The sequence below is a fragment of the Amyelois transitella genome, chromosome 2 (genome assembly GCF_032362555.1).
Source record: "Amyelois transitella isolate CPQ chromosome 2, ilAmyTran1.1, whole genome shotgun sequence".
Lineage (NCBI taxonomy): Eukaryota > Metazoa > Arthropoda > Insecta > Lepidoptera > Pyralidae > Amyelois > Amyelois transitella.
The window spans coordinates 4,698,020-4,712,522 of NC_083505.1; the positions used below are offsets into that span (position 1 = coordinate 4,698,020).

Genomic DNA, 14,503 nt, shown 5'->3' on the forward strand with positions numbered 1-14,503 from the left:
ACAAAACCTAGCCTGGCGAAAAATCTTTGTGGCGGTCGAGCCCGAATCGTCGCTCCCGCTACAGTTTTATGAAATTAAGTGTATCCATTCTGTAGTAGCGACTGAATAAGAGCTCAGACTATGAAATATAAGGTATTTTTTCTCATTCCAGGCCCAGTTAAACACCAGCAACCCCATCCTATCTGCAGACAGGCAATACATATTGGCTCCTAGTGAAGTGCAGTCTGTAAGTTGGTACTTTGGTTATCTCTTATTTGTTACTTAATACTTCTAAAGCATAACCGAACGTATCTTGATCAAATCGGGAACGTTCTGGCAAAGGTCAGATCAAGAGTAACCTAACAAGCTTGCATGAAGAGTTATGAATGTGTAGCATGAAGCGAATCGCGCGAAGCAGGGATCGTGCAGGGAAGTGGTCAATTTAAACGAGGTTGTCTTTATTTTATCTGCAACTGTGTCGGAATTATCGTAGTTGTTAATTTATTAAATGTATCTGGGTGTATGATAAAATACTATCTGAATGTATGATAAAATATATTGAACACGTTTAAGTAGATACATGAATAATTACTTATCTATTAATAGGTTAAACATATGGTGAATATTGTAATAAATACTAAAGTAGATAAATAAATATACTAAGCCCAATTCAGATTTTTTAAAATGAATATTTTCATTCAGACCGTGATTAAAATCGAAATATATTTTATCATCTGTCTACCTGATTATCAAATAGCAGCGACCCATCAACGCTACACTTATCAAGCAGTTATACTCAGTATACCCATCTAATAAATAATTCATTGTCAAACAAACAAACAACTTAGCATCTCAAAAAAAAAAAACAATCAAAATATATAGATATCTTTTAAAAATCATGCTTTTTTCTTTTAACAGGTTTATCGCTATTCCACAACGGGTCGATATTCTCTATACGGGATTCAAAATGAGTAAGTTTCTCTAAATGATGATTTCTATAAAAAAGAAAAAAGAAATATTCCCCAAATATTGAATCACCTTTTTTTTCTATGTTATATTAATTTTATATTTAATAGACGAATTAGAACCTTGTTTTTATTTAATAACTTACACCATTTGAGTACTATGGAAGTTCTGGCCACCAACAGAAAAATATAGTGTTCTTATTTCAAATTTCAGCACCACGACTCTGATAGCGGACCACCAGCGCTTGCAGCTATGTATCTTCGGCGGAGGCCATTCACTTGCATACGTACTAAACAATAATGTTTATTATTTACCCGAGAACTATTTGCAACCAATACAGCTGACGTACGATGGGGTTGAAGGCGTCATATATAATGGACATACCGACTGGGTCTATGAAGGTGTGTAAAAATTATAACCTATTAGTATTTAACTTGTGTCATGGATTTAATCCACGTTAACACAAAATTATAGGAATAGTACAAAACCGTAAGCTGAATCTTGAAATTTAAAAAAATAAAACATCGAAATGCAATTGTTTCGATTTTTAAAAGTATCTGACCTGGCTTTTTGACCTGCCATCTAGTAATGATGATGACAGCTAGGACCAACGGCTTAACACGCATTCTGAATCACAGAGGAGCTCGAGAAAAAATTGTGTCGCTTGTGGTCATTCAACCCAGGGTTGCTTAACATGCGTATGCGCTTGAAACGCTAACGCCAATTGGGATATCGGGCTCCTCTTTATCTATATTATGAATATTATACTTATGGCCATTTCATGATATATTATAATAAAAATATTTCAGAGGACGTGATGTACACCGGCCAAGCCACGTGGTTTTCCACCGGAGGCACCTACCTGGCGTTCGCCAGTTTCAACGACACGCTAGTGGAGAGTTACTCCTACTACTATTACGTGGACAAGACCGACCCTGATGACCCTTACCCAGAGCTTTTTGACCTTAAATATCCGAAGGTACTTAATTATTTGAATAGGTGCCTATATAAGAACTATCCCACGACAAACCCATGGCTCGCCAGTCGCTCCATCTGTTAGCACCTTCGAGCAATCAGTCTGAACATGAGCCACCAAGAAAAAATATACGAGCCGAATCACGTTCCGCCCTCACACTTGCTTTCTCTAACAACGCAGTCTTTCTTCACTACTTCATCATCATCATGGTGGCCTTTTGAGGATCCAGTCTTGGATATAGGCCGCTTCTATCACTCTTGGCGATCTTGAGCCCGGCTTATCCAGTTTTAGCCTCCGTGCCGCCGGAAGACGTCTACCCAGTGTTGCGGTGTTCTACCGCGTCTGCCTTTTGGTGTCAGCTCTCGGTCTTCACTCTAGGACTCGTACTCTTTACAAATCACTTTTGAGGTATTATTTGGAGAAGTAACCCATTCTAATTGTTTTTCAATATTTTACCTAATCATTAGAAGACGAGGCTTCGAGATGCGTCTCCATTTACCAGTTAACTACCTTGAGTTAGGAGTATGATTATATGTTTTTGTCCTAACTTTTGATTCACTAATTATATTTTCCCGATCAGGTCGGCCGTACAAACCCGACAGTGACACTCCGATTGGTGAACCTGAACTCATTGGTGCAAGACAACAACACCTCGTTTGTGACCATGCAGCCACCAGACATCGTCACCGAAGACCACATTCTAGGCGGCGTTAGATGGATAAGCGACGAAGAGATTGCCATACACTGGCTTAACAGGAGACAGAACTATACTGTGCTGCAGATTTGTAATGTCACTAATATGAATTGCGAGGTAAGGAAATTATTATACATTATAAAATTATAAATAATTCATCTATTTATTCTTGATTGAAGATCGATTAGAGCGCCATCTATAGGCATTATGGAAAATTGTTGTATGTTTTAACGAAGTATAAAAATTACGCCTCTTTTACGGAGGGGTACCTAGCACTACATGTTTCCTGTTGCCACGATTGCTGCATACTGTGGAAGTTGGATGGTAGTTGCTTCGTGTATAAACCAGACTTATTCAATCTACGGTCGTATTCAAAAAGCGTAAACCGGACTTCTTTCCAGACGTCAGGAGGAAGAAAAAGACTAATGGAGTATAAACAGGATTAATTTTCGTTTCTCAGGAAGAGCACCGCGACCAACCCAATGGTTGGGTGCCCATCGCATTGCCCCAGTTCAGCAGCGACGGCTCCTTCTACGTCTCCACCAGGTGGTCTCTGCCCCAGGCCGATGATAGGATCTGGCAGCATTTGTATTTGACTGTGCGGATCAACGGCCAAATGGAATCTAGCTCCATTACACCTGGCGCGTCTACTGTCAATAATTATGTCGGGATGAACGAAAATGGACCTTATTTGTAAGTTTCTATAATGGAAATTAATATTGGAATGGAAATAATTAAGTTAAATTATATATATGGTATTTTTTACAAGTAGAAGAATAATTCAACTAAACTATCTATTTATGATTATTTCATTATTAAAATTGAATATTTAACATATTTACCAATATCTTGAAAAGAGTTAGGTAATAAACATTAAAAAAAAAATCACCAAAATTCAAGCAACCAATACCGCCGTCGGCTGCTGTTTTAAATTTTACAATATGCAAAACGTTAGTTTATTATGACAACTTTGTCACTGTTTATGTGTTATTTTAGCTTTTACACGCGTACCCTGCCTGGGCAGCAATGGCGTTCCCAGGTCCAAATGGCGGGCCCCAACGACGTGTGCATCAGTTGTGATATAGTAATGCCTGAGGGGGGACAGTGTACCTGGGCCACGGCTACAGCCAGTCGCGGCGGAAGGTTCCTATCCATTACGTGTTCGTCTAACACCGAGCCATCTGCTACCTTTCTTGTGGAGCCTTTGGTAAGTCCTTCTAATATCATTCGGTAGATTGCTTCGTAACTATTTTTAAGGGAAGAGAGTGTACTTGGGCCGCGGCTATAGCCAATCAAAGCAAAAAATTTCTATTAATTACTTACATGTTTGTCTCTTTGAATCTTTAGTTTAGGCTAGGGGAGGGAGGGGGATTGGACCTGAGTCGCAGTTATAATTTTATGGTCGATAATGCCCTATTCGCTAAACGATATAATTTTTAGTCAAATATCGCGAATGCTTAAAGAATACGACGGCGCCTATGATGATTATGATATCATCTTATATATATTTAATATTGTTTATCTATTCCTTGTTCTAGAGCCAAACAGTACTCTATACCTGGAACAACAACACCTTAGTTCGTGAGCGTCTTCAGGATAAGATCCGTCCAATCAGTGAAATATTCACCGTGCCTTTAGAGAACGGCATTGAAGCGCCTGTCAGACTGCACTTCCCGCCTGGAATCGATCTTAATGATAACTCGACTACGTATCCTATGGTGTATTACGTGTATTCCGGCCCTAATACTAACACGGTGTTCGATACCTTTACTGTTGGTGAGTTTTATATACCTTTTCTAGTGGCTTTGCTAGGGTAGTAGGTACTGCGACCGGCACGAAACTTGATCTTCACATATCTGCGCAAACGCAGCGTTCTTTTGATATGAATAGGCAGTTTATTTTTGGTGATTCTAGCATTAACTCTATAAGCCTTTTTGAGGATTAATTTGTCCAGTCGTGCATATTGCATGAACTGATCATTTTTTGAGTACCGCAATAATTATAACAGGTTTGCGTATAAAGATATGACAAAGTTTACATTGTCGTCTGTTTTAGAAATACCACTAATAAATAGAGGAAAGTCACCAAATATGGAATAGTATCCTAATATGGAATACCTTCATTTCTCTAAGACTATAAGTATAGAGATGCAACACTCGACCATCTTCTGTTTCATTCGGTCTACTAACTATCGCACTCACACCATCGAGTCAGTTGCGCGAACGCTTCACGTGTGGCAGGCGTGTTTTATTTTGTTATCGTGCAGAAAATTTTAAAGGTAAGTAATAAATGAGTATAACCAGCTGTTATGTTTGTATACAAAAGTGTTATACTATTAAGTATATCGGTATTATGTTTATTTCACCATTTTGTGATCTTTTATCATTAAAATATAGTGACTTGAAAAAATATTTGGAAGAGTTTGAACTAGTATAAAAATCCAAATATGGACAGTCGTGGGTGTCTAATTATGGAATATTCCATAATTAGGTCTTAATATTTCATAATGATAGATACTTGCTATTTTTTCTTTAAAAAAATATATGTAATGTTTGTTTTTAGAATGTCCGGTTCACAATCAACCAAACGAAAAACCTGGGATGAAGAAAAAATGGCACAAGCTATAAAATTCGTCCGGGAAAAGAAAATGGGGTATTTGAAAGCGGCACAGCATTTTCAAGTGCCTAGGAAAATGATTTAGAAGATAAAAATATGAAGAGACAAGAAAAAGAAAATAAACTAGTCAAGACAAAGAATAAGAAGAAAACTGCGAAGAGAAACAATCAAACGAAGAAAAATAAGGATGATAGTGAAGAAGAAGACTCTGAGGAACTAGACGTTATCCAGTTTAGTGAAGGTAGTGAACAAGATGAGTTGATGGACCAAGTACGTCCTGACTCTGCTGATGCAGAATGTATGTTTTGTTCAAGTCTTTTTTCCATGGATAAAAGTGGAGAAAGCTGGATTAAATGCTTGATGTGTGGGCTCTGGGCACATTATGATTGTGCTGGTCCAGAGTTTGATACTTGGATCTGTGACTTTTGCAAGTAATTATGTAACTTCTTTCATTTATCACAATATGTTATATTCATTTGATTGATCTCAAAGATATTAATGTCCATTTTTGTTATTGTTACGTTGATTTATGCTTATATTCCATATATGGGTACCTATTCCATATTTGGTTACTCATTTGTGATTTTGTTTTTTGTGTTAGATTTTAATTTGATTACTAATATATTTGATTAAAAGCTGTTAATTACTACATATAAATGTATGACTGATTAGTAAAAACATTAAACTGGTTTAATTTATATGAAGTTTTTTTTTATATCCCAAAAACAAAATGGTATTCCATATTTGGTGACTTTCCTCTAATTCTTCTTACTGTAATTTTACATCACGACTTAAATGGTTGGGTCGGTAGATACTACATATTTCCACTAACCACGATGCCTGCATTCTTTCATATTAATACATACATACATACATATGGTCACGTCATTATCCCTTGCGGGGGAGACAGAGCCAACAGTCTTGAAAAGACCGAATGGCCACGTTCAGCTATTTGGCTTAATGATAGAATTGAGATTCAAATAGTGACAGGCTGCTAGCCCATCGTCTAAAAAAGAATTCCATGTTTGTAAGCCTATCCCTTACTCGCCTTTTACGACATCCATGGGAAAGTGATGGAGTGGTCCTATACTTTTTTGTATTGGTGCCGGGAACCACACGGCAAATCAACGGCTTTCATGATAATTCTTGTACTTATATGTATGCAGGCTACCACTCGTACTTGGCCACGAGTCGCAATGTGATCTACATGCTGGCCGACGGCAGGGGCTCCGGTCTCAACGGACAAGAGATGCTCTACTCATTGAACAACGCCCTGGGCACAGTGGAGGTTGAAGATCACTTGGTCATACTAAGGTAGGTACTAGATAATTTAGTAACTTGTTTTTGTGTAATGCTCTCTCTACGCTCTCAATTGTTGTTTGAAACAGAATTTTGTGAATATACTTATAAATTTATAAAATTCCTGCCGTGAAAGACAAATAAATTACCGTTTTACAAGTAGCAAAATGTTGGCTAATTTGTGTACCTAATTTCAAAAATTTGTTCAGGTGTTTTCAATGCGTTACAACACAAAAAATTAAAATAAATAAGTAAAGGTACCTGTTCTGGCCTCGACAGCGCGCAATATACCGTACTTTCCTTTTTGTCTATTCAAGTTGGGAAATTTGAAATGTGCTCTAACGGTTTCACATCTTCATCACAGAACAAACACGCTTACAAATTTTATTTCTTTACTTCCTATTTTTTTTTAGTTGCAGCTACTTAATTAATTATAGTAAGGATGATAATTATATTACTTCTTATAAGTATTGTATTAACTACGGTGTATATGAAGCAAAATATTATTGATTTCATTGTTTTAAGACCATTTTGTATGGTATCTATAAATAATGTTTTATTTTTGGGTTGGTCGTATCGATATTTAGTTTTGTGTGAAAAAAGTGGGATACGAGTAAGAATATTTTGTTTCGTCGAAAAGCTTTGAATATTTCTTAGTAATTTTTCAAGCGCGTGAATGTAAGGTAATGAGTAGGTTACAATGGCACATAAGAAACTCTCTGTACTATTTAGTGGTCCAATATTCATGAAGGCAGTATGATTCAAACTGGTACTGATACTTAAACCGCTCCGTAAATCGCATCGAAACGTCCATCGATGCTCTGACTCTATTTGTGGGTAAGCCTTACGCACATGCGTGCATTACTGAGAAAATCGAACTCCTATTTTTTTGGTCGCATGCCAATATCTTAACGCCGAAGAGGAAAGTCATTTTCATATGTTGATCAGAAATGTATAAATTTACGATATATTTTTACTATCACTCCCATAAAATGAACTTAGAGCGCTTACATGTGTTTTACAGTATTTTTATCTGTCGCGCCGAAGATGACTTACCTAATAATGCACTTTCCATCTCCCGTACGTAATACGAAATTGTTTTATTTTATGTTTTATACATAAACGTGTTAAATACACGTTTATGTATAAAACATAAAATATGTATGTTTTTATCTTTACTACTTTATTTTATCGGTGTATGAATTGTTATTTTTTTAATATCCTTTATACATAAATAGATGTCATTCTCACCTATTCTTATGAGGTGAACATGGTTTGTTTCACTTGTACCTCATAGTTCCTTTTATTTTAGTAATAAATATAGTACGTTTTATTGTGTGTCATGTTGTTGTATTTAAAGGTATATAATAATTGCTAAATAGCGATGTATAAAAATTAGTAACAGTACGCCATTTATGTACACTATAATCTTTTGTAATTAAATAAATAATATCAGTTTATTAACTTTGAGGTTTACTTACCGTATCACACATAAAATAAATACCTATTACATTATAAATATTGTAAAAAGTGTACAATAATCATTAAACTAAGTTTAACCTGAAAGGCTTTACCAGAACTATTCGGAACTCGATTCGGTGGAAATTTTCACAGGTACTCCTTGCTTTGTCATTATAACTATCTCAACATCATATTAGTTTTCTGATTACGGCTATTTATCGAATCATGACTTTTCCTTGAATCTTGTAATTTTTTTGTTCTTTCTATTAACTTCACTCTCATGATACGGCCAAGGGCAGAACCCTTTCAATAGTTCCATCTCAGCGTTGATGATATAATTAAAGATATTAGGTTAAAATAGTCCACATTTTGTTTAATAGGCAAGTTTTGGACCGTTACCCAGTGATAGACCGATCACGGGTCGGCATCTGGGGACACAGCTACGGCGGGTACGCGACCTTGCTCACTCTCATCAAGGACCAAGATCACCTGTTCCGATGCGGCATTGCAAGCGCGCTGGTCACCTCCTGGCTATACTACAGTGAGTTTTGGTTTTATTCGTCACTAATGCCTGATTTTTTTTTATAAAATATTTGGTCAGAAGCACACTAAACGGATGAGCTTGCATCTATACATTGATGAATGTGGTTGATGAAAAATCATTTTGCAGGTATCTTGGCCGGTGATAAGATGTGGTCTCTGCCTAAAATAATGATAAAATAAGACTTATTTGTTTGAGCTATGCGTCATTTTTTGCACCTGTGTAAAGTACATTACCTGAATACAAAAAGGTATAACATTTTTTTTAATTTTAAGTAGTACCTAGTAATTAGTAACAACTATTTTACTAGGTACATTTTAATTTTACTTCGTTTTGATAAAAAGTACCATGTTATTTTTATTCTCCACGGATCAACGTACTCTCTATACTTAATTCACTAAAATTATAACCACTTGTATGTCCAACGCCGGCGCACCATAGACAACTGTACAATGTTTACAGCCTGTATCGTATATTATTCTTATACTTTATCAGACATGAATAAAAAGTGTTCGTTGTCTCCAGACACAATGTACACCGAACGTTACATGGGCCTTCCCACGGAGGAAGACAACCTGCGGGGCTACGAGGCCGGTGACGTCACACTCCTGGCCGAAGACCTGAGGGGTCACGACTTCTTCGTGCTGCACGGGAACGCGGACGACAACGTGCACTATCAGAATGCCGCGAAGTTGTACACGGAGCTGCAGCGTCTGAATATACCGTTCGAGCAAATGGTAAGGAGTTTGAATGAATTTTTTGTAAGCAGTTTCAAACGAAAAGCCAGCACTAAGCGTCATATCTAGTGAAGTATTGTCATTGACCTGGTGTATTCCTGCCCATTGTTTAAAATACGATAGTTATATCGATGGTGGAAATGTCAAAGGGCTTAAAGGACAAATCACCGTTTTTCAGGAGAGCCGAAAAACTTTTTTTACAGATTTATAGGCATAACTTTTTTGTTTCTTAATCAATCTGTTTGATGTAAAAGACCATTTATATTAACTTTTTGAGCTGAGCCGTTTCAAATTGTTTAATTTACTCCATCTATCGTATTTTAAGAGATAGATGTCCTTTAAGTTTTGTGCTTTGGTGATATTGTCCTTTAAATCATAATTAGAAAAGCAATTAACAAATGTTTGAGGCTTAAAAGACGGCAATATTGTTTCTATAGCTCTTAAAAGATAAATACATTCTTAACATTAGCAAAAAAACATCCCTTAGGCTGTAAATAAGCTTCAATATTTTTATTATTTTCATTAATAGTATGGTATTAATAGTATTATTCTTGGTATGGTCCCGTTGTTGCATAATTTGCTTAGGTCATTGTATTTTGGCAAATTGTATGCTAAGGTATTGATTAATAGAGTCAGGAATGAAACTGATGACAAAATATGGGATGCTCAAGCGGGATTTCGAAAGGGAATGGGATGTACTGATCAGGTATTTTCTTTGCGGTGCATAGCCAAAAAGTTTTTGGCCAAGAGTCAAAAAGTCTATTGCACATTCGTGGATTTGGAAAAGGCCTATGACAGAGTTGAGAGGAATGAATTGTGGTCAGCACTTTCTATGCATTGGGTGAGCAGTCTCTTAATACGAGCACTGAAATCCTTAAATGAGGATTCGAGTGCTTGTGTCAGGATAAACGGAGCGCACACTGAGTGGTTTAAGATTGAGAAAGGCGTTAGGCAAGGATGTATTGCGTCACCGTGGCTGTTCAACCTATTTATGGATAGTTTTTTGACAGATTTGAAAGAGTCTGAAAGTGGATTAAGGATGAATGAGTTACTCGTCAAATGTCTGCTCTATGCCGACGATCAGGTTATACTGGCGTCATCAGCGGAGGAGTTACAGGAGATGGTAAACTGTATGCATGATGCTTTAAAAGAGAAAGGAATGAAAGTGAACGTAAGTAAAACAAAAACACTGGTTTTTGAAATGGAGAAAGAAATGACAGCATGTAATATTTTGATTGGAGGAGAAAAAGTTGAGCAAGTGAAAGAGTTTTGTAACGGTCCAAGATATTTGCACACGTTATTTCATTCTCAAATATTTTATCACAAAAATATTTTAATATTTAAATCAGTTTTATAATATTCTAATAATATATTTAATTCAAATAGCTGAACGTGGCCGTTCAGTCCTTTCGGGACTGTTGGCTCTGTCAGGCCGCAAGGGATGCGGACGTGACCATATGTATGTATATTTAATTCCGCCGTGCAAGGACAAAGGGCTTGCTTGACAAAAAACGTGTGAGACGCTAATTGGTTAATAAGTTGGTGGCGTCATAGTTAAGGTCACGCCCATAGAATGTTGGAGGGACGGAAGATGGGATGCTAGGGGGATTCGGGACCTGAGGCTGGAGGTGAGCGCTCGCGCACCTTTATAAAATTAAAGGATCCTGACGTGTTCGAAAAACGGACTGCGATCAGGTTAAGTTTTATTTTAATCAAGAAAGAAGTAAATACGGCTGAAGTCTGGTAATTGGGTGTTTCAGAATCTGGAAAGCTTAGGGCGGGTCATTTAATAATTAACTAGAATTTTTTATAAAACTTCTGATTAACTAATTAATAGTTCATTATTTCAAATTGAGTGTAAAGTGATTTTTGTAGTGAGTGGTGAATACTTGCGCTGGTTGGTTTTGTTAATTCATTTATTTGATTAAGTCAAATGAATGGGTTGATTGGACTGACTGTGTTGCTGAGTGTTGGTCACTAAATCAGGTATTAGAAAGTCTAGTAATTTCATTTAATATTTCATTTGTTTAGTTTTGGGGCTTATATTCAGATTCTGAATTAAATCTGTCTGATTGTGCCTAACGGTGTCAAATGCAATTGGATGGATTTATTAGGTAAAATATTCTTAGATTGTGACGTCTAAGGAGGGCTGCCGCGATTGAAAGGCATGCCTAGTTAGTCATATAGGTTTGTGAATGCGACCTCAAAATTCTGAATAGTCAACGGTCCGAACGACGCTCTTATGTAATAAGGATTGAGGGTTTTGGGGAACGTTTCACAAATCTAGACCCAAACAGGCCGTATGAGTTCTGATCCCTTCCCAAAGGAACTCATACAACTACACGGGTGATAGGTGTTAGGGGACCACCCATCCAACGTTTTAGCAGACTAGGGGAAGCGAATTTTGGCTAAGATTCAATTCCCAAACAGAGAGTAGGAATAGGAGTATGAATAGGACGTAGTATCTAGGGACAGGATGAAGCTCATCCGAAAACTTGACTTTAGCTGTTAGACGGGAATTTCTTACACCGGAAATTCCTTACACACTTACACATTCTTCGTGATTAGCTGGTAGAAAATTAAGGCTTAGGTAGGTTAGTGTTTAGGGATACGCGAATTAAATAATTATATATTAAAAATCTTTATCTATTACGAAATATAAATATACAAATTTAAAGGTTATTAAAATATTTATATATTTGGAAGTTTGCTAAGAGGCATTCGGAGTCGGGACGGTCTCGATCCGGGAGCTAGGGAATCAGGCTGGATCAGTCGGTCAAAGAGTCGATCTCAATCGGCCTATGAGTATCGGTTAGGGGTCGGGGATGCTGAATCCGTGGGGTTCAGTCGCGAACGGTTGGGAGACGGAATCTGGCCAGATAACGGGGTAGACAAGCCTAAAACGCGATAGGTTTGCGCATGCGCATGCATAATAATTACGCGCGGGAATCGGTTTCGATATTAATTTAAATTAATATAATTTTATTCGATAAGTGATGAGTGGAGTGGTTCCTGGGAGGCGGTTCCTGGAAACGGGTGAAAGAATTCCATTATTTTATTTTATTATTTATTTGAATTCGAATAATGAAATTGATATAAATATGTCCCTGCTTGGGTTGGAAGTTGATCCAAAGTCAATAATATATTATCTATTATGAAATTTGAATATTTCTGGCTTGCTCGGTCTTGAGTGAAATGTATCATTGAAAAATTAATATTCATTAATTATTATTTAAAAGGATGATTTCCGGATTTTGAGAGCTATGATCTGATCTGATCAGTGAAACTGGTCGTCCGTAATTCTTCGAGGCAAAGCAGTGGAGTTGGACATAGATTTAGATTATACGCAATCAAGTCTAGAAAGTCTTTTATCTGAATTGTTCTCATATGAGATCATCTCAGGGGAAACACCCTTACAACTTTAGTGAATGAAATATTTTCACTTATTTTATACAACCTATGGTTTTATATGAGAAACAATCAGACACTTATCTACTTTTGTGATCATTTTGCCAAGATTAACCAAGTGAGGAAATACATTTATAACGTATGTTTAAATAATTAAAGCCATGAATGCTTTGGATATAACTATCAACTACTTATATTTACCACATTTTCTTTAGATCATTAATATGCAGGGTCTATTGAAGACCTCAATAAATAACCTTCGTTTATTCGAATCCAAAATAAGTAATGAAAACTTATTGCAATAAGGTTATTATCATCTAATATTCGCATGTCTAGGAATTACACCTATTCTTACTATTTATTTCTATACCTAAAATGAATGACTACCCCTGTTGATGACTGACTGGACTGTATTGTGTATTCTCCTTCGGAGATAAGATATTACCTTTCCTGATGACATATCAAATATTAAATTAGTTAAAAATATTAATTCAGCTCATTGCAATGTCAAGCTAATGCTGCATTGTAGAATAAGGTAATATCGCTTGGAGACATTTGATCTCTCCTCTCGTTCCTTGACAGGACTTTGACTTACTTCGACAGTATTGACATACAGACTTACAAGGTCTCTTTGAATTTGATTGACTTGAGAAAATATGAATGAGCTAGGGGGGAGGATTACCCCGTCTGGTGACGCGATCCACCGGTAGCGACGGGGAGGGGTCGCTGCCTATACCCGAAAGCTCAAATGCTGCAAACATGTATTTCTGTATATTCATATTGAATATAAATGGTTATCTATACTTGAAAGTTCAAATGCTGGGAACATGTCAATCTGTATTTCATATTAATTTATATAAACGTATGCCTATACCTGAAAGCTCAAATGCTGATGTGACGTCATATCAGTACCTCAATATTTACCTAATATGCCTATACCCGAAAGTTCAAATGCTCATTTAAATATCATACCATTGTGTAATTCCATACTTAATAAAATACGTATATTACCTATAACTAGAAGCTCGAGTGTTGAAGTGAAATATATACTATATGCTTTTCCAATCTGGATAAAAATAATGGAAAACTTGAATATTTAATTTACTCTCTATTTACCTACATTACCTATAAGTTCCTATTTATAATTTAAGTAATCAGACAGAGTTAGGTCATATAGGTTCACTAGGGTTGTTCTAGGATATGTAGACTTCGTAGAGTCTGAGGTTATATCGGCTATGCAACCAGGGAAATACCACTATGATCACGTGCTATTGGCCATATTAAGAAATCACATTAGGATATAAGAAATACGGAAAGTTAAATTATAAAGGGTCCTTAGGTTATGCGTTATATTATTTATTACATTGGTGTCGTAAAAAGAGCGTATTACATTATAATAGTATTTTAATTATTATTTGTTAGGGCGTTGCAATTTGGTGTCGTTTTGTAAATAACAAAAATAAAATATAAATAAATAAATATTAAATAATTTTTAAATAAATATTTAATAATAGTATTAGTAGGGGGTAGGGGGGTCGTTACAATTTGGTGCCGTGACCAGGATATATAAAAAAAACGTAGTGACCAGGATATAAAAAAAAACGTAGTGACTAGGATATAAAAAAAACGTAGTGACCAAGATATATAAAAACAGTAGTGACTAGAATATAAAAAAACGTAGTGAACAGGATATACATATAAAAACCGTAGTGACCAGGATATATAAAAAAAAACGTAGTAACAAGGATATAAGAAATAGGTTATTTAATTAGAAATTTAGTTTTATTAAAAGTGTAAGTTATAAAATAAATAATTTAGATATTGTT

At 36.1% G+C, this 14,503-nt stretch overlaps 1 protein-coding gene and 1 long non-coding RNA gene across 2 annotated transcripts in view; both read left to right on the forward strand.

The window, feature by feature from the left end:
• The window catches only part of LOC106142992 (uncharacterized), a 32,847-nt gene that overhangs the window by 8,352 nt on the left and 9,992 nt on the right, over positions 1-14,503 (forward strand). Inside the window, exons 10-20 of the mRNA XM_060950996.1 lie at positions 152-226; positions 898-950; positions 1,159-1,346; positions 1,755-1,924; positions 2,502-2,732; positions 3,076-3,308; positions 3,612-3,822; positions 4,154-4,391; positions 6,398-6,545; positions 8,372-8,532; positions 9,058-9,269. Of these exons, the coding sequence (XP_060806979.1) occupies positions 152-226; positions 898-950; positions 1,159-1,346; positions 1,755-1,924; positions 2,502-2,732; positions 3,076-3,308; positions 3,612-3,822; positions 4,154-4,391; positions 6,398-6,545; positions 8,372-8,532; positions 9,058-9,269 (1,920 nt within the window). The remainder of the gene's footprint in view (positions 1-151; positions 227-897; positions 951-1,158; positions 1,347-1,754; positions 1,925-2,501; positions 2,733-3,075; positions 3,309-3,611; positions 3,823-4,153; positions 4,392-6,397; positions 6,546-8,371; positions 8,533-9,057; positions 9,270-14,503) is intronic.
• LOC132902299 (uncharacterized) lies at positions 4,400-6,185 on the forward strand. The gene is made up of 2 exons (XR_009657081.1): positions 4,400-4,893; positions 5,178-6,185. It is a non-coding gene; the product is annotated as an uncharacterized LOC132902299 (long non-coding RNA).